The following is a 22,436-nucleotide window of genomic DNA, read 5'->3' as shown; positions in this document are numbered from 1 at the left end:
TAAAATATATAATAAACAATGACATATAATACTCCTCTTACAAAAATATTATTATAACCCAAAAATAATGTTTAAAAACCTACTAACTACACAATCGACCATCATACCTTTGTCGAAATGATCTGCAGGAGCAAGTGTTGTTTAAGGACCTAAATTTCTTTGGTTTTAGCTTCATGCTATTTAGCTAATTTCATGGCTTGAGAATAAGATTTGGTTCCTGGTTGTCAATAATATTTGTGAAAAAAACTTTATGAGAATTATTTAGATTGGATAAGAATAAATAATTTTTTAAAAGAAAAATAGTTTTTGATTTAATATGATTACAAATATTCGATAAGATAATTTGGTGGACGACGAAGATGTTAAGAATGATTTAAATAGGAAGACTCATTTCTATAGAAGGAAAATCATTTGATAGAGCATCTACAAAAATAAATTAACAATCCATGGAAGTATTATCTTGAAAATTGGATGTGGAAATATTAATAAATGAGCCATTTGAATTTGTGGATCATATATTTGATATCCTTTTTGATCTATTTGATAACCAACAAATATACAATATTTGGATCACTCATCAAATTTATGTTGACTATTCATTTTTTAGCAAAACATAAAATCCAAAAATGCATATGATGAGTATAAAAGAAGAGATCCAAGTAAAACTTGATAAAGAGATTTATATTGAAGAATTGGAGTTGGAAGTTTGTTTATAAGATATGCAACAGTAAAAATACATTCACCCCAAAAAGAAAAAGACAAGTTTTCTTAAGATTGTAAAGCTCTTGCAACATAAAGAAGATGTCAATGTTTATATTCCACGAAGTCATTTTGTTGAGCAGTTGCTACACAACTATGTTGGTAAATAATTCCATGATCAGAAACCAACCTTGTATTGGTTTGGAGAGAAACTTTGAACCATTACAAGAATGAATGTTTGAAGTTGGAGAAGAAAAATATCCTCATTACCAGAGTTAATAGGATCAATTTTACTATTAAATTGACGATTAATTTGATTAAAAAATGAATCATCATCTTGAAAGTTTTAGATTTGTGTTTCATTAAATAGAGCCAATTACATATCAAATAATCATTGATAATGGTTAGAAAATAACATGATCTATTTTTAGACAGTATAAAAAATGGACCTAAAATGTCAACATGAATTAATTCAAAATCAATAAGTGAGACAATATAAATTAGGAGAAAGGTAGACATGATTGTTTAGAACACAAACATATATATGTCACAAAAACTATTTTTATTAGCATTAATATTCAAAGAATTTCTAACAATGAAATTGAAATGAGACTTAAATGGTTGACCTAGACATGAATGTCATATGCCAAACTTATTACAATGCTTAAAACCAAAATAAGAATTTGATGAATAACTAAAACAATAATGATCTCGGTCATGCCTATTAGAATACTCAAAAGGAAAGTAGAATTTGATGTTAAATCTGCTTTGAGATAAAAGAGTCCATTTCAAGCACTACCCTAACCAATTGTCTTTTTTGTTGTTTGGTCATGGAATATACATTCAAAAGATGAAAAAATTGCATCATAAGTTTTTGAATTTTTTAATTGTGAAATAGACAACAAGATTAATAATAAGATTAGAATGTGGAAATCATTTGTAAGAACGAGTGTTGGTGAGCAACAAACATGTAATTGAAGACACGCACACACACATATGAAAAGTAGAATATAAAGAAAATAAAAAGATGTAAAAATATGATTAGAGACATTTGAGTTAGTAATCCATGAAAAAGGAAAACAAGCAATGGTTATACTTGTCAAATTTGCGGATGAACCAATAATATCTTCCTTGGCTAAATGTCTTAAGTTTATGGTATTGTTTGGATGATATCATATTAAAAAGATTAGTAGAAGTAGAAAGTTTTGGCCTTGTTTTCCTTATTTACTTATCTAGAAAGTCATGAATTTTATAACAAGTAGTAAAAGTATGACCATGTTTTTTCACAATGGTTATAGGAAGGATGTTGTGTTTGACAAGTGGTCAAGATGTCGAGTTAAAAGTTTGGAGTTTTGTAAAATCAACAATAAGAGTTGATTGAAAATTGATCACTTGTTGTTTTTCTTCTTGACAGACCAGATTATAGATACATTGAATTGAAAGAAATGGCTCCATTAGAAAGATTCGACTATGAATAGTTGAAAAACAATCATGAAGACCTTGAAAAAACTCCATGGCTCGATCTTAATTTTGTTGATGAATAATGCATTTAGCATTTCCACAATTACATGGGGGAGATGAAGTCACGAAACTTAACTCATCTGATAAAGATTTAAATTGTGTCAAATATAAAGAGACAAATGTATTTCCTTGCTTGAAAACAAAATTGATTATTTCAATTGATATATTTTAGGAGTATTTGATTAAAAAATATATATTTGTATATCAATCTAGATTTGTGTTGTAGTTTTAGCATACAAAATGCTTGGATGGATCTCAGACGAGATAGAATTAAGAATCCAAATGGCAACCAAATTATTACATCATTGTTGATCGAGAATTTTATCTTTCTAGTTGGTTGTAACCCATCAACAAAACCAAGTTTGTTTTTTGCACGAAATTTTATTGTCACTACATGACTCCATGAACCATAATTATCTTTTATCAAAAAATTTTTAACAAGAACTGTTGAAGGGCTATCTGAGTGATGAATGAGACAAGGGTTTGGGGTAGTAAATGATGTATTCTTAGAAGATGGAATTTTATGAGACCTGATAGATAATCACAAGATCAATTGATACCATGTAAAATGTAATAGTATAAAGGAAGAAAATGGTTTGTGAATTGATATCATTAATTGATATGCTAAAACTTAAATAGATAAAGTACACAAAGGTTGGTAATAATCTTGAGTGGAGAGAATTCTTTATAAAAAAAAGGCGAAAAATACAATAGTGGGTTTAAACACTAAAGTAAGAAAAATAGATTGATGGATTTGGCATTAGAATTAAGAAAATTAGGGATTACAATAATAAAGATAACAAAGATTTGAACATGATTACAAGTGCATCTAATTAATACTCCCCTAAATCTGGGGAGGGTCCCTATGTAGAAGTGAATGTTATGGTTCATCTCATGTATTGTTAGATTGATCAACCTAGTGTAGTTGGAGTCCCCTGTTATGTAACACCTTCATATGATCATATTAGGATTCTTCACAAATGAATTTTCAATTGTGTTAGAAATCTCACATTAACTAATAGAGTATATATGTGGAAATAATTCTCATCTTACAAGTTAATTTTGTAGAATTGAGTTAGACTTAAAATTACTTTATTAAGATAATATCAAAGTATTTTCTAACAATCATTCATAAATTTATTATGTCTCTTGTTATCGGACCACCTACAAATGTCAAGTTCTATAAATTTCATACTTAAGATGCCCAATCTTCAACGTGATGAGTGTGATAATATCACTTGCAATCTAAGTTCTCTGTTTGGAAGTTGTAGCAAAGCTATGTTGTTGGTTGCATAATGGTAGAGTTGTTGGATAGATTAGACTTGGTTTTTGTTCCTAGCTATTTTGGTCTTGCCCTCAGTTTTGGCCTTTGGTTGATAGGTGGTGTCATTGGTTGGTTGCTGTAGTTTCTTGTTCTAGCAAAGATTGGCTTTTTAGGTCTTTGTGTGTTCTTGATTTGTAACTAGTTCTAATTTTGTACCTTTAATCCTTTTATTTTCTCTTTTACTTTCTTTTCTTTTCTCTATACTTTTTGTGGGTTAGGTCTGATCCCCCCACTAACATAATAAATGGCACATCCTGTCTTAAAAAAAGTACTTAAATTCTTTGAACTTAAATATCAAAAATTGTTAACTAAGTTAACTTTATTAAATGCTATAAATCCAAAAAAAAATCTCTAAGATAATAAATAAGAATATTATTTATGAAAAATGTGATTAAAGATATTAAAACAAATATAATATATATTTTATATAAAATTATAAAAATTAAATATATTAAACATGTGTGAAATTAATTATTTTTGCTTAAACATATATTGAGATAGAAAGTAATGTATAAGATATATTAAAAGTCCGAGAAATTAGTTGTTTCCTCATTTCTTGCTTATCCACTTCTGTATCAAAAGTCAATATTATTAAACTAATTGTAATTGTGGATCTCTTGTTGGCTACACCCGAAAATCAATCCCTTTCATATCCTTACGAGAAGATTTACTATATGTCATTATCATTGAGTTGAATGCTGTTGCCATCAAGACTCTTGCTTATACCAGTTCAATTCCTTCAATTCTTCTGGCCAGGGAGTCCCCAAAAATATATTTCCTATTATTTTTTTCGTTAACCCAGTATAAAACATGTTACTTTCGACAATAAAACAAGTCCCCCCATGAGACCATGGCATTACAATTGATCTGGAGATGGAAAATTGGAGCTTCCTGTTCTTACTTTATACATACAACACTCAGATTAGCCTCGACTTTTCTTAATCAGTATACATAAGGTAGCCAATGGAGAACGGACAACACAGAAAGAATAGTTTATCCTCTCCTTTTTTCTTTGATTTCTATTCTTTTTAATAGAATAAAAGCGCACCACATTTTAGATTCATGTATTATTTTTAAAACATGTAATAAAACTCTGACATTTAGTTCCGTTGTATTCCAATTCATTTACCGAACTTTACCACGAAGTTTATAATATGTAATTAGATTTTATAAAACTACCTTCCAAACAATAATCCGCTTTAAACTTGCATTAATCACTATTGCAGATATCCAGATCAAGTACTCCTTGAATTGAGTTTCAGTTTAGTATAACGTTTGAAAACCTAAGAGCCATTTTATATGGATCATCTCGATATCAAATGCTGCTCAAATTGACTTCTACTAGTTCAGTTTAGCACAAGGTTTGAAAATCTAACAGCCATCACCATCCAGTTCTGTTGCGTCATCTAAAAGTCTATACCCAGGGTGGTTCACCCCATGGGAGAAAAACACGCATTATTTCGAGTACAACGGTCAAATTCTGCAACATGCTTTTTTATCTTTTCATGTAAACAACTACAACATATAAAAATAACTTACAGAAATTAAAAGAGAAGACATTACCAAAGAAACTTGTATTCCTATAACCACTGCTTGATTGCAAATCCAATTGGGGTTCATTAACTCTTTTTTTTCCACTGCAAACCAACTGAAAGATCTTGTTTATATATGTGGGATGGGGGTAGGTTTGTTCTTTATCCGTAGGGAAGCGTAGTAGTTCATTGGTTTAGAATTTAGATGCTTTCATTCTTTGCAATAATAACAGAAGAAACCAAAAATCATGGGGTAATTGCTGTCATTTGGAGCATTTCATAGGTCCTAAACGTTTGAATATTAAAAAACAGAACTGAAGCTCTTAGGGTTAATCAATGCTGCTTTTATAAATTGGAGGGCTTTATCTTTTTCATTATCAGTGCCTTAGATAACCTCTCCTTTGTTTTACACAACGTCCGATGTATGTTTATTTCATGTCCGTCTGTTAAGCCTAAACTCTAACTTCACCTTCAAGAACCTTAACAGAACCCTGGTCAGTTCAAAGGAAACCAACATAACACAATGAAATGATAAAAGAAGAGAAAGGGAATCGGTGCCACAGAGTCCACTTTGTACTCCACCAATCCACTAACACCACTTTTATATCAAATTTCTCTTAATCAGGACCTCCCAGAAAGACTAAACAATTAAAATATAGAGCTTCCCCACACACACACAAATGCACCCATCATCCAAACAAACCAACACCCACAAAAACCAAGCCTTTTACCACTAGGTTCCTCTTTAGAAGCCCTTCTTAGAGGTTTTCTATTGAAAAATATTATTTATTTATAACAGATAAGCTTGTAACTTGTATTTAACAGAGTCATCAACAGTGAATCAGGAAACAGCAAAGGCAAAAAGCACCAAAACCCAAACAACAACACAACCCTGGCAGTGCATCATAAGTGAATTTCTTTGAGTTAACCAGTAAAAGCAAAAAAAAGAAGAAGGAAGAAACAGAAGTGAAAGCATTTACGTACAAGGGCAATTTGCAGTGAAGAAGAATGCATGAATAATACAAACTAACTAGCAGTTCAATGCACTAAAGCCTAAAGAAAAAGAAAAGAAAAGAAAAGTATCTCCGTTGGGTTAACAGGAAACAGCAACAGAAGTGTGGAACGGAAGAGAAAAGGAGTGAAGAAAATCAAACCCTAAGAATCTGAAGCTTGGTGGAGAAGGCAATGGCAACCCAATCGGGCTGAGAGGAGGACCACTGAAGCTGCTCAATCTCGGCGCCAGCGGTGTAGGCGAGAATGGGGTCAAGGCCGCCCTCGACGGGCTGGCCCATGGAAGACAAGTCCCAGATGAGGGCCTGGGAATCATCCCCAGCGGTGCAAATGTGGCAGGAGCTATGGGGGGCCCAGGCAATAGCGTTGACACTAGCCTGGTGGCGCTGGAGCTCCACGACAGGTAGCGTGGGGAAGCGAATGTCCAAGACGACAACCTTGGCGCTATCCATGATGATAGTGGCCATGTAGCGGGGGTCCTGCTTGTTCCAGCCGAGGCGAACCAAGGGGGTGTCGGGCTCGGAGCTCTCGTAGATGATGGTGGAGTGCTCCTTGTCGCGGAGGTCGAAAACCCTAACGGAGCCGTCGGCGGAGACGGAGGCGAAGACGCCGACGCCGCCCCAGGCGATGTCGTAGACCTCCTTGTCGTGGGCGATGAGCTGGGTGTCGACGGTCTCCTTCTCGATGTCCCAGATGGTGCAGGTGGTGTCGATGCTGGAGGTGCCGATGCGGCGGGGCTCGGCGTCGTTCCAGTCGAAGGAGGTGAGGGGGCCGCAGTAGTCGCTGTTCTTGTTGCCGTTGAGGAGGGACTTGAGTTCGACGCGGGGGGGGGTGGGGGTCGTCGGGGTCGGGGAGGCGCCAGACGCGGAGGAAGTCGGAGGAGGTGGCGAGGAGGTCGGGGCGGTGGCAGTCCTTGTCGGGGATGAAGATGGCCTTGGTGGGCGGGTAGGGGTGCTCGAAGGAGAGGGTGGGGTCGGAGCGGATCTCGCCGTTGGAGTCGTCGAGCTGGACGATTTCTACTCTGTTGGGGTACTGCTCGAGGAGGGAGGCGATGGCCAGACGGTACTTCTTGTCTCGACGGACGCTCCAGTTCATGGCGTAGATGTGCCAGGGGGCCTCGTATGTGTAGATCTCCGAACGCTTCTGCTGCTCCTCCGACCCCTCCTGGGTCGGCTCGCTGCTTGCGCCCATCGTCGATGCCTCACAATTATTCTATCCTTATTCCTTCCTCTGCTCCTTCACTTATAAATCAAATACCAATACCAAATGCACAAACAATTTTCCCCTTTTTTTTTCCCTAAATTTTTTATTTTGCTCTAAAATATTTATTTTTTTTAATTTCAAAATATAAATATTTTTTCTTTTTTTTTTATCAAATTAACATCTGTTGATATTTTATATTATCTCACGTCATATGTAAAGATAAAAAAATAATGAAAATATATAAATATAATTTATTAGTAAAATAAATACTAATAATAACAAGTGGGTGATCACAATTAGGTCAAGGATATAGCAGCCAGTCTAAGTGACTAATAACTCAAATTTTATGTAAATTCCTAACTTAAGTGTTGAATTTGTTATAGACATATAAAAATACTCAAATTAAGTTTTGGATACAGTTTTTGAGTATCTTTCTAAGTTTACAAAAAAGTCTTTGTTGACTCACTTCTTCCATCCCACTAGCATTGTGGATTTTGAAATGGAAGGTCTTATAGAGGCTTAAATGGAAGACCTTTGTAGGAGGAAAGGATGTGTCAAGAAACTAACAACAACAAAGGATTTTTTTTTCTTCATGAACAAGTGTCATTTCAAACCCTTAAATGTCTGACTCTTCTTCAATACCTTCATAGTCACGATGTTGTCAGTTCTCAACACAACTTGATCCTAATAATTGGCCACTTCTACAAAACTAGGCCAAGTACCTAGATGGCTTAATCAGCCACGCTCATAGATTTTTGTTCGTACGCTACACCGCCTCCTTCAAAAACATTTAAAGATGGACTTTTTAAAGTTTTGCCAAAAGTCAAAGGTGGTTTTTTTTTTATGGATTAAGTTCCTAGAGATGATGAGAACTCAAGTCCTAAGTTTCCTTTCTAGTGGAATAAGGAGCTGCTCAAGTACAAGGTTTGAGAACCAAATACCATGAGTTCCTAGGATCAAAAGAACTTAGAAATAATTAAGAGCCTCCCCTTATCGCTAAAAACAAAGGAGATCTTAAATATTTTCATCTTTCCTAATGCTCAAGAAAAACTTGAGAGTACGTGTTAGGTTTTCGGTTGTTAGTGCTCAATTGTTTTACATTGGTGTTGATGTATGCTTCATGTTATTGTAGAATTCATGGCTCACAATTTCAACTTTGATCGAAAGAGTGTCCAAGCTGCTATCGCTGCTTAAGATTCCCGAGGTGCCAAAAACTCCACTCTTAGGAACCCGGCTACTAGTACTAGTGTGGCCACCCCTTCCAAAAAACCTCTTTCAAGTCCAAAAAAGGTCTTAAAGGACAACTCCTACTATTGTTGTTGAACATAATAAGGGACCTCTTCCTTATAAAGTTTTCAAGGATAGGCACAAGAAAAAAAAACCTTAAGGTACTCGTATTCATAAGAAATCAAGGCCCAACGGAGGTATTTTTGCTATCGACACTGACACCTTTTTCAAGAAGGCCTTCGATTCTTTGTTAATCATAAACCTGACCGCTCTCTCCTCAACCAATTGAGAAGCGATGAAAAAAACCAATCCTGAGATAGCACTTGCTACCTTTTGCGATTTACAAGCCTAGTCTTGGGTTAATGCACAATACCTTGTGTCTGAGCTAACCAAGGTTGGTGTCAACCCATAAGACATCAACAAGCTTAAAGTTGATCTAGAGGAGAACTGAGCTAGCATTCAAAAAAACTTGAAGGTTAATGAAAACTTGTATCAAGAGGTTGCCAAATTACAGAGTTTAATTGGTGACTTGCATAACTGAGATAAGCAAGCTTAAGGTCATATTCAATGTGCCAAAGAGGCCCACAACAAGCTTGCCCTTGAAAATAAAAGTGTGAAATGTCATCTTTTAAAGATGACCAAGCTCCGAGATAAGGAGAAGGCAATGAGGGAGGCAGTGGAGGCGGGGTTGGTTGAGGCTCAACTTCAAATATACAATCACCATAAGATCAACTTCAACAAAGCCCTCTAACAACTCATTCACTTCTACAACATGTCGAACATGTCCATTTTTAACATAGATAAGTAGTCCATGAGGGTAGAATGGTAGATGTGGAGGAGCTGTCGGATGGTTATGGATTGGAGCCAATCAGTCTACTATTGAAGGATGCCAAAGAGCTGATCATCGAAAAGGTCCATGTTGAGGTCATGAACAAGGAGGATGAGGCAATAGTAGAAAATCAAAATTGGATTGTTGGAGGGGGCCAATAGTGCCCATTAGTTTCCAGGTATTGAATTTTATTTTTAAATCAATGAAGTTTACCTTAAATTTCAAGTATTCACATACTTTACTTTTCAAACTATTATTGTCAAATGTATCTATATAGTTGTTTTTATACTTGGGTTTTATGTTACTTGGACGAGAACTCGTGATTGGCAAGGTTTTTAGTACCAAAATTTTATACTTGAGTTTAGATTATTTGGCTAAGAACTCAAGCTCAGTCAAGGTTTTTAGCACCAATATTTTATACTTGGGTTTTATATTACTTCACTGAGACCTTGTGCTCAACCAAGATTTTTAGTACCAAGATTTTATACTTGGGTTTTAGATTACTTGGCCGAGAACTCATGTTCGACCAAATTTTTTAGTACCAAGATTTTATACTTGAGTTTTAAATTACTTAATCGAGAACTCATACTCGGTCAAGGCTTTTAGTACCAAGATTTTATACTTAATTTTTCTTCACCTCTTTGATAGCTTCTAAATGAAGTTGAACACTATATGAAAGTAATGAATGTTTTATTGATAATACTAGTGTGTCTTGTTAAAATCTCTTTGACTAAAACCTTTTTTATGGGAAAAAAGGCTAATGGTAGGAAAGAGTACACACCTCATTACAATATCAACTATAATAAAACTTTAAATGTGACGCATTCCTAGTTCTCGAAATCTCCTACCTGGACAAGTTTCCAATTTGTATATATAGTCCATTGTTCAAACTTTGAGTGACTTTAAAAGGTTCTTCCCAATTTGTTGAAAACTTCCCTTCAACCACATCTTTTATAGCTTTGCCTTGAACTCTCCACACCAAATCACCTTGGTGAAACTTCCATTTGACTAACTAAGAAGCATGTCTATAACTTACCTTTTTATAACTCGTTTCTTGTTGGATTTGAGCTTGGTCTTAGATGATGTCCATCATATCATGTTCAGCCCAGTAGGAGGAGCCATCATTATCTTGGTGTAAGATTCTTCTAGGGGAAGCCTCCTCTATCTCCATCGGTAGCATTGCTTCGACACCATAGACTAGTCAGAAAGGTGTTTCCTAAGTAGTAGAATGTGAGGTAAACTTGTAAGCCCATAATACTTCTGGCAACTCCGACCCATTTGCCTTTAACTCTTCCCAATATCTTCTTTAACTCACCCATGATGACCTTGTTGGCGACCTCAACTTGACCATTCGTTCAAGGGTGCTCTACAAAAGAAACTTAGTGTTGGATATAGAGTCCTTCAAAGAACTCATTGAGTCATTTGTCCATGAATTTTCTACCATTATTTGTCATAATAGTCTTAGGAAATTCATAATGACAGATAAATTTTTTCCAAATGAAGTGTTGCATTATTTTTTTCGTGATTCAAGCAAGTGGTTCTGCCACTATCCACTTGGTGAAGTAGTCGACTACCACTAACAAGAATTTGCATTAACCCTTGGCTAGTGGAAATGGACTCAAGATGTTGATGCCCCACATAGAAAACAACCATGGAGATACTATATTATGCATGGACTCCAGAGTAATGTCAATGAGATTGTCTTGTGGTTGACATGTGATACACTTTTTTACATAATCAGTTGTATCTTGTTAAATAGTCAGATAGTAATATCTAGCTCTAGCTCTTAGTATTTGGACTACAATGCTTCTTTCCCTTATGTGCATGCCACAAACTCCTCGATGTAAATCTTTCATGACATACTTAACCTATGCTTTGATAACATATTTGAGTAAAAAGGTCAAAAATCCTATTTTGAAAAGTTCACCTCTGTCAATGCAAAACTTGGTCGCTTAAAGCCTAAGTCTCTTGGTGACTAAAGGGTCTTTTGGCATTAAGTTATTTTTCAGATAATTGATGATATATGTTATCTTGTTTTCCTCCCCCTCAATTTGAATGCACTCTTCAAAAAACATGTTAGGCTCTTTCAAGGTTTGTTGCACTATCACCTTATGGTTGGGTCGCATAGAACTTACGAACTTAGACAAAATGTCGGCCTTGGTTTTCCTCTCGAGTTATATGTTCAACTCAAAAATTTGAAAAGCTTCCGTTTAACCAATTAACCACATGATAATATTTTAAAAGTTGAGGATCTTTGGTTTTATACTTATTTTTCAGTTGTCAAGCCACTAATTGAGAATCATTCTTGCACAACAAGCAAGGCAAGTTGCATGCCTACAATAATGGCTTCATACTCAACTTGGTTAATGGAAGCTTGGAATCCTAACTGAAGAGATTGTTCAATTACAAGACCACTTGGCCCTTCCAAAGAATTCCTACACCACTGCCTTTCTTGTTAGAGAAACCATCCATAAACAATGTCCACTCATACCCATGAAGGGGTTCAATGATCATTTCATTGATATTGCATCTGTATTGGACCTCTTGTTTGGGGCAAACCTTGTTGAGATCTGTATAATCCATGTACATGTGCCACTTATCATTACTTTTCTTAACAAAAACCACATTAGCTAGCCAAGTGATATACCGCACCTCCTATATGAAACCAATTTTCAATAGTTTGGACACTCTAGCCTTCACAAGTACACTTCTTTCATCACCCATTTTTCTTTTCTTATGGGTTACAAGTTGAGCTTCACGAAAGATTGATAGATGATGACAATGAAAAGATGGATCAATGCCTGACATGGTAGATGCTGACCATGTAAACAAGTCGTCATTCTTCCTCAAAGTGTTTATAAACAAAGCCTTCTCTTCCTATTCAAGTTGTGTACCAATGTTAGTACATTACCCTTTTGTACTCCCCAATTGAAACTTTTCAACCTCCTTAACTAGTTATAGTCAAGCTTTATCACTTACTATTGGGACTAGTTCTACCAAGTTTATCTATTTTTTACTTGTCAAAAAGGTAGGTTCATCAATCTGGTTAGGTAAGGGGTCAACCTCAACCTAACTTACCAATGGAGTTATTTTCAAACTCATAGCAGAACACTCCCTAACTGTCTTCTGGTTAGTGTGAATAGTTATTATCCTCCCACTAGAGGAAGAAAACTTAATAGCTAGGTGAGGCATTGAAACTACAACACCTAACTCATTATAGAAAGTCAACCTAGTAGAAAATTATAAGAGGTGTTGGCATTAACAAGTATATATCTTATACTAATCATTCTTCTCTTATCCCCATCATCAAAGTTAGTCAAAAGATCAACATATCCCCTCGTGTCCACCCTTTCTCTTAAGAAGCTGACCACGTTGTAGGGTTTGATGCTTAACTCTAGCATTTGTAGCTACTAAAAGGTGGACATGTATAAAATGTCGACATAACTACCTTGGTCTACCAGAGTCTTCATCACTACAAATTTTTTCTTCTCCATAGTGATCACCATAAGGTCATATTGATAAGGATTCAAGCCCTTAAAGTCCTAATCAATAAAGGTTATTGGTAACATCTTTTGCGAAGGTTGTCATGCGATGACATTCATTACCCTAACTGTACAAAGATGCCTCTTCCTCGAAAAGCTAGTGGAGCCTCCACCAGAAATGGTGTTAATTACCCTTCGTAGCCAAGAACTTGGATAGTTGTCTTACTGACGAACCTGTTCAGGACTTCTTTGGGATCTATCATTTCTTTCACACCATCTTTCTCAATGTTCATATCATTGATCTTAGTTGTGAGATCTAGTATCAACCTTTTTCACAAACTTGCGTAAGTGCCCAACCTAGATCAATTCTCCAATTTTATCTTTGAGGTTTGTGCACTCCTCAATCATATGATTGAAATTTTGGAGGTATCAAATTGTTACTCAATGTTTCCTCCAAGATTATTGAGCGGGTATCATTCAAGGGAATGTAATGAGAAAAACAAGGTTGTTTATGCTTCCTTGTATGTCTGGACTAGTCTCTTTCTTGCTTGTCTCCTTGGGATTTAACTTTCTCCTTGCCTCATTCTTCACCAAAATGTTCTCGAAACTCGGCAGGCTCCTCTATCTGCATATACTTCACAACTTTTCTATGAAGTTCTTCCATAAAAGGGTTGACTTCTTATGCAAAATATCTAGGAAAGAACTCGATATGTATCTGGTGTAGGGAAACCTCCTCGGCCAGATAAAAAATTTTGAAAGCTATTTTCCCAAACTTGTCCATGAAAGCCTTGAGAATCCTATCCTTACCTTACATGACCCTAATAAGGGTGGTCAAGGTCATAGCATGAGATCAGTCTATTTTAAAGTCTTCAATCTAAAGTCCTCAATCTTCAAGATTGCTAATGGTGATTTTACCTACAAAAAGAATTTTGATGCCTAATTTAGTGAGTGTTTGAGAATATGTTTTCAAAGTAAAAGTGTGTCTTTGGAGTGTCGGATATATTTTGATCCCTCTATTTTAAAATAAAGACATTTAACTTCTCTATTTTAAAAAGTACGAAATTTTGGTCTTATTATCAATTTGATATTTGTTAATCATTAAATTTTGATGTTGTTTAGTAACATGTAACTACTTAAGTGATATGATATTTAATAACATGACATGTAGAGATAAAAATTTAAAAATAACATAAAAAAAATCCTTATATATATTTGAACGAGTGATTGGTATTTATTTTATGAAAAAATCTTATTTAGATGGTTATTTTTTAGTTTTCTTAATCTCTAAATGTCATATTATTAAATGTCATGTTATTTAAGTATGAGTAAACATTAAAATTTAACAATTAATAGATGTCAGTTTGACAAGGGAATTAAAATTTTATATTTTTAAAATTAGAAAAACTAAATATCTCTATTTTAAAATAAAGAAACTAAAACTATAAATCGATAAAAATAAAGATATCAAAAGTGTAATTAAAAAAAAATCCGTTCACTATACTTTTACTTTTTCAAAGATTTTAAGGAAACTAAATTTTGTAAAAGGAATTATTTCATAAATAAAAAAAATAAGTGGACAATGCAAAAAGGAAAAAGAGAGTGTAAATTGCATGAGTCCATCTTATTACTCGCTGAAAACTTGGGAGGCTAGGATTTTTTTTTTTGGGTTCGTCCCTGGAGTATCCACCGCCGATAGTTGTGACTAATCTCCTCGCTACGAGGGAAACACCTCAAAGGGTGGGATAACTGGCCCCAAGATTTAACGCGGTTGCATACACAAGGCAAGATTCGAACTCCTGACCTTGCTTAAGCGTGGATCAACCCCTACCGCTGAACCACACACTTGGGGTTAGGAGGCTAGGCTTGTTGTTGATGAAATAATGGTTAAAAGTGCTTAGATGATGGAGTACATTCTAATGAAAAATGCTACTCAAAGTAAATGTCTATTTTTCTCTTCAATTTCCACTTATGTGATTATTGTTCTTCTTATTTTTGCATGTATGTTTGATCAATTATTTATTTAGTTAATTTTATAGATTCTCAATAATTAATTATGACTAATAATTATTATTGTATCATCTAATTAATTAATATATATTGTATTGAGTTTATAATTTTAATAACTTATGATGAGTTAAACTATTCGATTAGAAGATTTTATCTTTATTTAATTGTTATCTCGTTAAATAGAAAATTTATAATTTTAACAAAATCAATTATTATTAAAGGCAATTCATTTCTTATATCCAATCAAACGATTCATTGACATCATATAATATCTTATTTTTCATAAATAAAAATAGCAAAAAAATTTAATTATAGTTTATTTTATTAGCTTAATTTATTTATTTAAATTGGACTTATGAAATAAATTAAGTTTGTTATAGAAAAAATAATAAAATAAAATTTTGTGCTAAGTTAAGTTGTGTTAGTCTAATGGGTGTTAATAGTGACTCTTAAACTTCAAACATCCAACCTAAAACTTAGCACTTCATTACTAAAAGATGATGGATTAGATACATATATTTGAATTTCTAATTTTGTTTCATGACGTTTGGGAAGAAAAGTATAAAAGAAACTTTGTTTAAAGAGTAAGAGGAGTGAACGTCAAATCAGTAAATTACACTTTAAAATTTTGAGAATCATCATCTAGAATAAGATAAAGAGTGAAGTTATCTCATATATGACTTTGTGTATAGAATGTGACTAGTGAGATGATTCTTAAATCTCTTTATGTATGAAAAATAAAATTAATTATCAAATTTTGTTTCTCATCATTTCTAGATGAAAACATTAAATTTTCACATATTTTTATTTTCAATATTGAGAGAATTTGATGTTTGTTCTTACAACCCCATTTAATCCTTAAGTTTATATAAATTTAATTATTCATCAATAGAGTAATATTTTTTTAAAAAAATATTAAAGGTTTATTTGGAAGAAGTAAAAAGTCATTCTTAAACTATGTTTTCATTCACTAACATGAAAGAATTTCAAAAATTATTTTTGTAGGCATTTTTTTCACTAGACAACTACATTCTTATTTTGTTCTAAGATTTTCAAACTTATTTTATCAAATTGATTGATAATCATTAAATGATACATTATTGTTCAAAAAATTAAAAAAATTACCATCACGTGAATTTAGTAAACTCACATTACTTATATAAAAATAATGTTACAAAAAAAAATTAACAGTAATGACTAAAAAAAATTAAAAATATAAATATAAATATTAAAAATATAAGATAAAAAAATAAAAAAAAATTATTTTAAATTATAAAATTAAAAAATAAAATTGGTGCAACTATAAAGAGTAAAAAATAGTTTAACCTTCTATATTTAAAATGGAGATGGAATCTTGATCTTGATTACAAATGCCGAGTTCTAAATCCCTTCTCCCTGTGTATACTTCATTCAAAGGTTATTATTCCATATTTTTGTCTCTGCTCACAGGGTTGTGTGAAAGCTGTTTGTCCTTTGAATAGTGATAATAATAAATAAAGGTAACCTTATCCAAGGAGCACAACTATTTCCCCTTCGTGGGGTGGAGCATCTAGCAAGCAAATGAGCAACTTTATCCTTAGATTCCTTTCGTGATGGGTTTGGTTTATTTATTTATTTATTTTTCACTTTTTTGTGTCCTCAGGTTATCCCAATTGGTACTGACAACTGCTACATAGCAGATAACCGTTGAAGGTGGAATTGGGCATGCCATGAGGGTGACATGTTGCAGCCCAGACATTAATGTTCCCTACTTGGGAACCCCAGGAACAAGGTTTGGTTCTCAAGAAGCCCTTTTCTTTCTTCAAAAATGTAACAATTTCAAGAAGCTCAAACAAGTTCATGGCAGAATTATCCGTTTTGGTCTTTCCTATGACCAATTGCTCATAAGGAAGCTAATTGAGCTTTCTTCCACTTTTGGCAAATTGAACTATGCCACTATGGTGTTTGATCAACTCAATTCCCCAGATACCTTCACCTGGAATGTCATGATCAGAGCTTGTACCATTAGTGGTTCTCCCAAAATGGCACTTCTTTTGTTCAAGGCCATGCTATGCCAGGGCTTGGCACCTGACAAGTTTACATACCCTTTTCTGATCAATGCCTGCATGGCCTCTTCTGCCCTTGGTTTTGGAAGAGTGGCCCATGCTCTGGCAATCAAAATGGGATTTTGGGGTGATCTCTATGTGCAGAACACCATGATGAATCTTTACTTCAAGTGTGAGAATGTTGATGGTGCGTGCAAGGTGTTTGATAAAATGCGTGTTCGCAATGTGTTCACTTGGACCACCGTGATTGCTGGCCTTGTTGCTTGCGGGAAATTGGATACTGCCCGGAAGCTATTTGAGAGGATGCCTTCCAAAAATGTTGTTGCTTGGACTGCAATGATTGATGGGTATGTGAAACACAAGCAACCCATTGAAGCCTTTAATCTGTTCGAAAGAATGCAGGTTGATGATGTGAGGCCAAATGAGTACACTCTGGTGAGTTTGGTCAGAGCTTGTACTGAGATGGGTAGCCTCAGGTTGGGTAGAAGGGTTCATGATTATGCTCTCAAGAATGGTTTTGAACTTGAGCCTTTCTTGGGTACCGCACTTATAGACATGTACAGCAAGTGTGACAGCTTGGATGATGCAAGGACAGTGTTTGACATGATGCAGGTGAGAACCTTGGCCACCTGGAATACAATGATCACTAGCTTGGGTGTGCACGGGTTTAGAGTTGAAGCCATATCACTTTTTGAAGAAATGGAAAAGGCAAATGAGGCTCCGGATGCTATCACTTTTGTAGGTGTTCTCAGCGCTTGCATTTATATGAATGACGTGGAACTAGCTCAGAAGTATTTCAATCTTATGACAGATCGTTATGGTATAACACCTATCTTGGAACACTATGAATGCATGGTTGAAATCTATACTCGTGCTTATAGGTTGGATGAGATTTACACGTTAGGGAACGCAATGGAATCAAATCATGATGTTGCAGAATTGCTCCGGAAGAGCAAACTCACTAGTATCAATGACATAAAAAAACTTATACTAAAGCAATACGGGGATGTGGCATTCTCAGAACTAGTTCTAGATCATTCCTCCACGAGCTCAAGTGGGACGCAGATTGATATCAACCAAACAAGTAAATAAATTGTGACTTTGTTCTCATTTACTGTCACACAATGTGAGAGATTCAAGCCAAGATGTGTTCTGTGGAGCTTTTAAGAGAAGTCTATATACATAGCCAAACGGATGCCTTTAGTTTGTGTTTAACATGTTGCGGGATGCATGATGATCAGCGCAATTTGTCGTATAAACTAAATAAAAATTCATTCTGGGATGTGAAGAGTTCATATTTACAGTAAATATTTAAACAGATGAGATTGACACATGTTAGTATATTTTTATTTTATTAAACTTTTGTAATTGTATCCCTCGAGTCTATTAAGACAATTTGAGTCAATCGGTTATATTAACCTCTTTCTATTTATTTGTTTGAGGCTTGAGCCTATGTATCCTCTAGAACTAAAGTCAATTAGAGTAAATTAATTGCACATATTTGAATCCGTTCTGCTAGTTACTTATTAACTTAATCAAGCCAAAGATACAATGGTTTGACAATGAGAATTACATGTATTTACAGTGACTAAGATTAGATGTAATTATGTCATAATTCTTTTTCGAAATTATCTTTAGAGAATATAGGATTTTAATATACCTAAACACAAGTACTTAATCTCTTTGTAAGGTTAAGAAATACTACTCTCTTTGAATGTTCTGGACTTTAACAATTGCTAGAGTTTTGTTTTTTTAAAAGGTTCCTTATATTAAAACAAAAATTAATCATGTTTACCAATGAAAAAATGTTATATTACACCATATTTTCTAGATTTGTTGTTAAATAACCAATGTAAAAAGTCTTACCGTGACATTTTTTAAATTTGGGAGAATTATTTTGAATCAATTCCTTTTTAATTAATGTAGAAATAATATTTTACATCGATTAAAAATTAAACCGATGTAAAATGCTTTTTTAAATCATGAAATATGACCCACATTTTTATATTAGACATTCCTATTATTTGTCTTATTCTTAATTCGTAACTCTACTAATTCTTTGAAATTGTCATTTTTCTTATCTCTATTGTACTTTCCTTTCTTATTTTCAAAGTCGACAAGGGTGTCTTGAACAATCTCAAACACTTTTCAACCACAATAACATTGTTGGAAGTTCTTTATAACTTTATCGTCTTTGTTGTCATCTTAATCTATTAAGAAGAATGTATTTGATTAAGATTTTAAAGGACTTTTTTAGTTAAAAAAAATCCTGCGAATTTTAAAAGACTTTGTAGGATTTTCATGACTTTTAAGACTTTGCAGGATTCTGCAAGACTTTAAATCAGGATTTTAATGGATTCTACAAGACTTTTAAATCAGGATTTTAATGGATTCTATGGGATTTTGTAGAATTTTTGTGGATTTTTGACATATGATAAGATTTCAAAAAAAAATTCATACATTCAAATTTAAAAAGAGTCAAAGATAAAAATAATAAAAAAAAAATAACAATGTTTAGATAAATAATAATAATAATAATAATAATTCTCGATAATATCATTTCCTCTTAAATAACATTCACCTACATATCTATAACTAAAAATAATAATATAATAAAAAATAAAACATGTTAAAATATTTCAATCAAGTACGACCAAAATAACACCAAAATATTTCTTTGCATTAGTATCGAGCAAATCAGCCGCCATGTAACGATTTTGATCATCCAAATTTGGGATCTCTTTTATGGCACTTCAAATATTTTCCTTTGCCTCTTGGTATCTTTCTCTTTTCTCCATCAAGTTAGACATTTTTTCAAAATTGGCAGCTATAGTCTCAATGTTAATAGATATATTTTCTAGAACTTTGGCTTGACTATTGTTCCCAACTGAGTTAGAACTCACTCCATACTCGAACCTACTCCGCTTACAATTAATTGGTTTTTCAGTGGAAACCTCTGAGCTTAAAGGGGGTTGAGCTGGTGAAATGCTTGGGTGAGGTGATGGAGGCTGGTAAGGTGGTTCACAGTGATATGGTATTATGAATACATCATTATTAAGATTTGGTGTTATGAATACATCATTGCTAGATATTGCAATGTTTTATGTTAATTTTTTTTAAGATATAAAAAAAAATTCTAATTTCACAATATATAAATTAAAAGAAAAAATTATAATAAAAAAAAATTGTTGAGTTAAAAGGAGGAGGGATAAGAGTAACAAACTCAAGAGAAGGAAAGAGATCGCAATTTTTATGCAGAGAAGGTTTTTCTCGCAATTAAGATCCATTTTCATCTCATTCGGTTTTTCTCGCAATTAAGATCCATTTTCATCTCATTCTGTAACAGCCCAGCAACCCGCATGTGGATATTGGCCGCCCACCCCCCTCAAGGGAGTCCAGCGCCCTCGCTGGCACACCGGCCCGGGTCCCGGCTCTGATACCAAATGTAACAGCCCAGGAACCCGCATGTGGATATTGTCCCGGCTCTGATACCAAATGTAACAGCCCAGGAACCCGCATGTGGATATTGTCCCGGCTCTGATACCAAATGTAACAGCCCAGGAACCCGCATGTGGATATTGTCCGCTTTGGTCGCAGCCCCCACGGTTTTGCTTCTGGCAATGGCATGCATGCCACCCCAAAACGCGTCCACACAAGGAAGGTATCCACACCCATATATATGGCATGCTTCGTTCTCCTTCCTAACCGATGTGGGACTTCACACATTCTACTCACAAAAACCCTAACTCAAATTCATCTTATATATATATATATATATATATATATATATTGTAGAGAACATGATATCAATTTCATCTTTCACCTTTCCCTTTTCTTGACGTGTGTTATAAAAAAATTATCACTTAAAAGTTAAAATTTTAAGCATTTTTTTGTGTTATATAAAGGAAAAAATTCAACTAAATAGAATAAAATAGAGCAAGTCAATTAAAGAGAATGAAGAGAAAAATAAAGCAAATCAATGACACTGTCATTTACATATCGAAGTTTCACAAAATAAGGGAATGGAATGGGAACAGTACTACAATATTATATATGAGCAATAAACAGTAGTGCAATATTATTAGTAGAGAAAAAATGGAGAAGACGGGAGCAAAGAAAAAAAAAATATGAAAAACTCATTTAGAAATTCTTGAAGCACTTAAAAAGTCACTTCAAACAATCCTTCAAAATCCGATGAGTTTGGATGGAATTGTTTTATGAATTTGGTATTTATAGATAACACTAGAAAGTCCTTCAAAATCCCTCTAACACAACAATCCTTTAAAATCCTTATATTTTTGAATACCAATAGATTATTTTTAAGTTGTAAAAAATCTTAAATGAATACCAATGGATTTTAATGGATTCTTTAAAAAATCTTGAAAATCCAGATTGAATACTACTGGATTGTTTTTAAGTGACATAAAATCCTGATTGAATACGAATGAACTTTTTTACTCAAAAAAAGTCTTTTAAAATCCTATGAAATCCTAAACCAATACACCCTCCTAAGTTACTCTCTTATTTTTTGTTGTCTTTGTTATTTGTCTATATTCTTTTCTCATTTACATTTTTTTTATATATGGCAATGTTAGTACATGGTCATGACCATTATAGAAAAGTTGTATAAGAAATTGGTGACAAATATGATATTTACAAAGGATAATAAAGTGTCTAAAAATAGAGAATTATTCATTTATATATATATATATATATATATTAATTAATGTTTTAACTTTGATTTAAATTCAAATTTATTATGTCTCAATTCTTATTATTTAATTACATTTATGATTTTTTTAATTATTCACATTATTTTATTTTAACTTTAATATTAGTACAAAATAATTTCCATTCAAATCTATGACAACTTTAAATTAAATGAAATGGACGTCTATCAAATAATATAGGACTGTTATAGAGATTTGCACTTGTGATGATGAACCTTGTTGGGCCTAAGTAAATCATTTAATTTGATTTGATTTAGATCCTTAAATATAAATTAATGTTTTAATTTTGTTTTTAAATTTAAATTTTATTATTTTTCAATTTTGATTTGGTTGCATTTATTATCTGCTTTAATTATTCACATTTATCATCTCTTCGTATCGATATAATTATAAAATATTTATAGTTCAAAACCTACAAATGCTTTAAATGAAATTTATGTCTATGGTCAAATATTTGAGAAGCATGCCAAAATCCTAATCAATAAAATGAATTAAAAGTCGTATGGAATTCGCACGGACTTGCACAACAGTCATTCAATATTTATTTACTATTCCCTTGGTTTCTTTATACTACTTATGTTTCACAATAACTTTAATTTTAATATTTAAAAAATATTTTGAACTAAATGATGTTCACTTTTTAAATGTAATATTAATAGGTGTTTTCTCAACTTATTTTATAAATTATTCAACTACCACAATTTAAAATAATATATTTATTGAGAAAATAAAGTATTTTTATAGAATTATATAAAAAATAATATATTTATTGTTACTATTAATCTATATATAAAAATTTTAAATTGCAATCATTGTAAAATAAATA

The 22,436-nt window shown here is 33.2% G+C and overlaps 2 protein-coding genes across 3 annotated transcripts; one reads left to right on the top strand and one right to left on the bottom strand.

The window, feature by feature from the left end:
* Positions 1-5,956: 5,956 nt before the first annotated feature.
* ATAN11 (Transducin/WD40 repeat-like superfamily protein) lies at positions 5,957-7,322 on the bottom strand. Its single transcript, XM_020351157.3, is given in 2 exon segments — positions 5,957-6,923; positions 6,925-7,322. Coding segments are annotated over 2 exon segments (1,053 nt in total). The 5' UTR covers positions 7,279-7,322; the 3' UTR covers positions 5,957-6,224.
* An 8,876-nt stretch (positions 7,323-16,198) lies between these two features.
* Positions 16,199-18,380, top strand: LOC109791811 (pentatricopeptide repeat-containing protein At3g26630, chloroplastic). Of its 2 annotated transcripts, none has more exons than XM_020351158.3 (2): positions 16,199-16,334; positions 16,478-18,380. In XM_020351158.3, exon 2 carries the CDS (start codon positions 16,545-16,547, stop codon positions 17,970-17,972), a length of 1,428 nt encoding a protein of 475 aa, XP_020206747.1. In that variant the 5' UTR covers positions 16,199-16,334; positions 16,478-16,544; the 3' UTR covers positions 17,973-18,380. The 2 variants fall into 2 exon arrangements, with proteins under 2 accessions (XP_020206747.1, XP_020206748.1); XM_020351159.3 differs by having other exon boundaries at positions 16,200-16,251.
* Positions 18,381-22,436: the final 4,056 nt, after the last annotated feature.

This window comes from Cajanus cajan, chromosome 4 (genome assembly GCF_000230855.2).
Source record: "Cajanus cajan strain Asha chromosome 4, NIPB_CcT2T_4, whole genome shotgun sequence".
NCBI classification, from domain to species: Eukaryota; Viridiplantae; Streptophyta; class Magnoliopsida; order Fabales; family Fabaceae; genus Cajanus; species Cajanus cajan.
The sequence above is the reverse complement of the archived record's forward strand: the minus strand, read 5'-3'. Positions and strand labels throughout refer to the sequence as shown.

Excerpts from the sequence above, each read along its gene's own strand:
- LOC109791811 (XM_020351158.3), top strand. The coding sequence starts at position 16,545 with ATGAGGGTGACATGTTGCAGCCCAGACATTAATGTTCCCTACTTGGGA.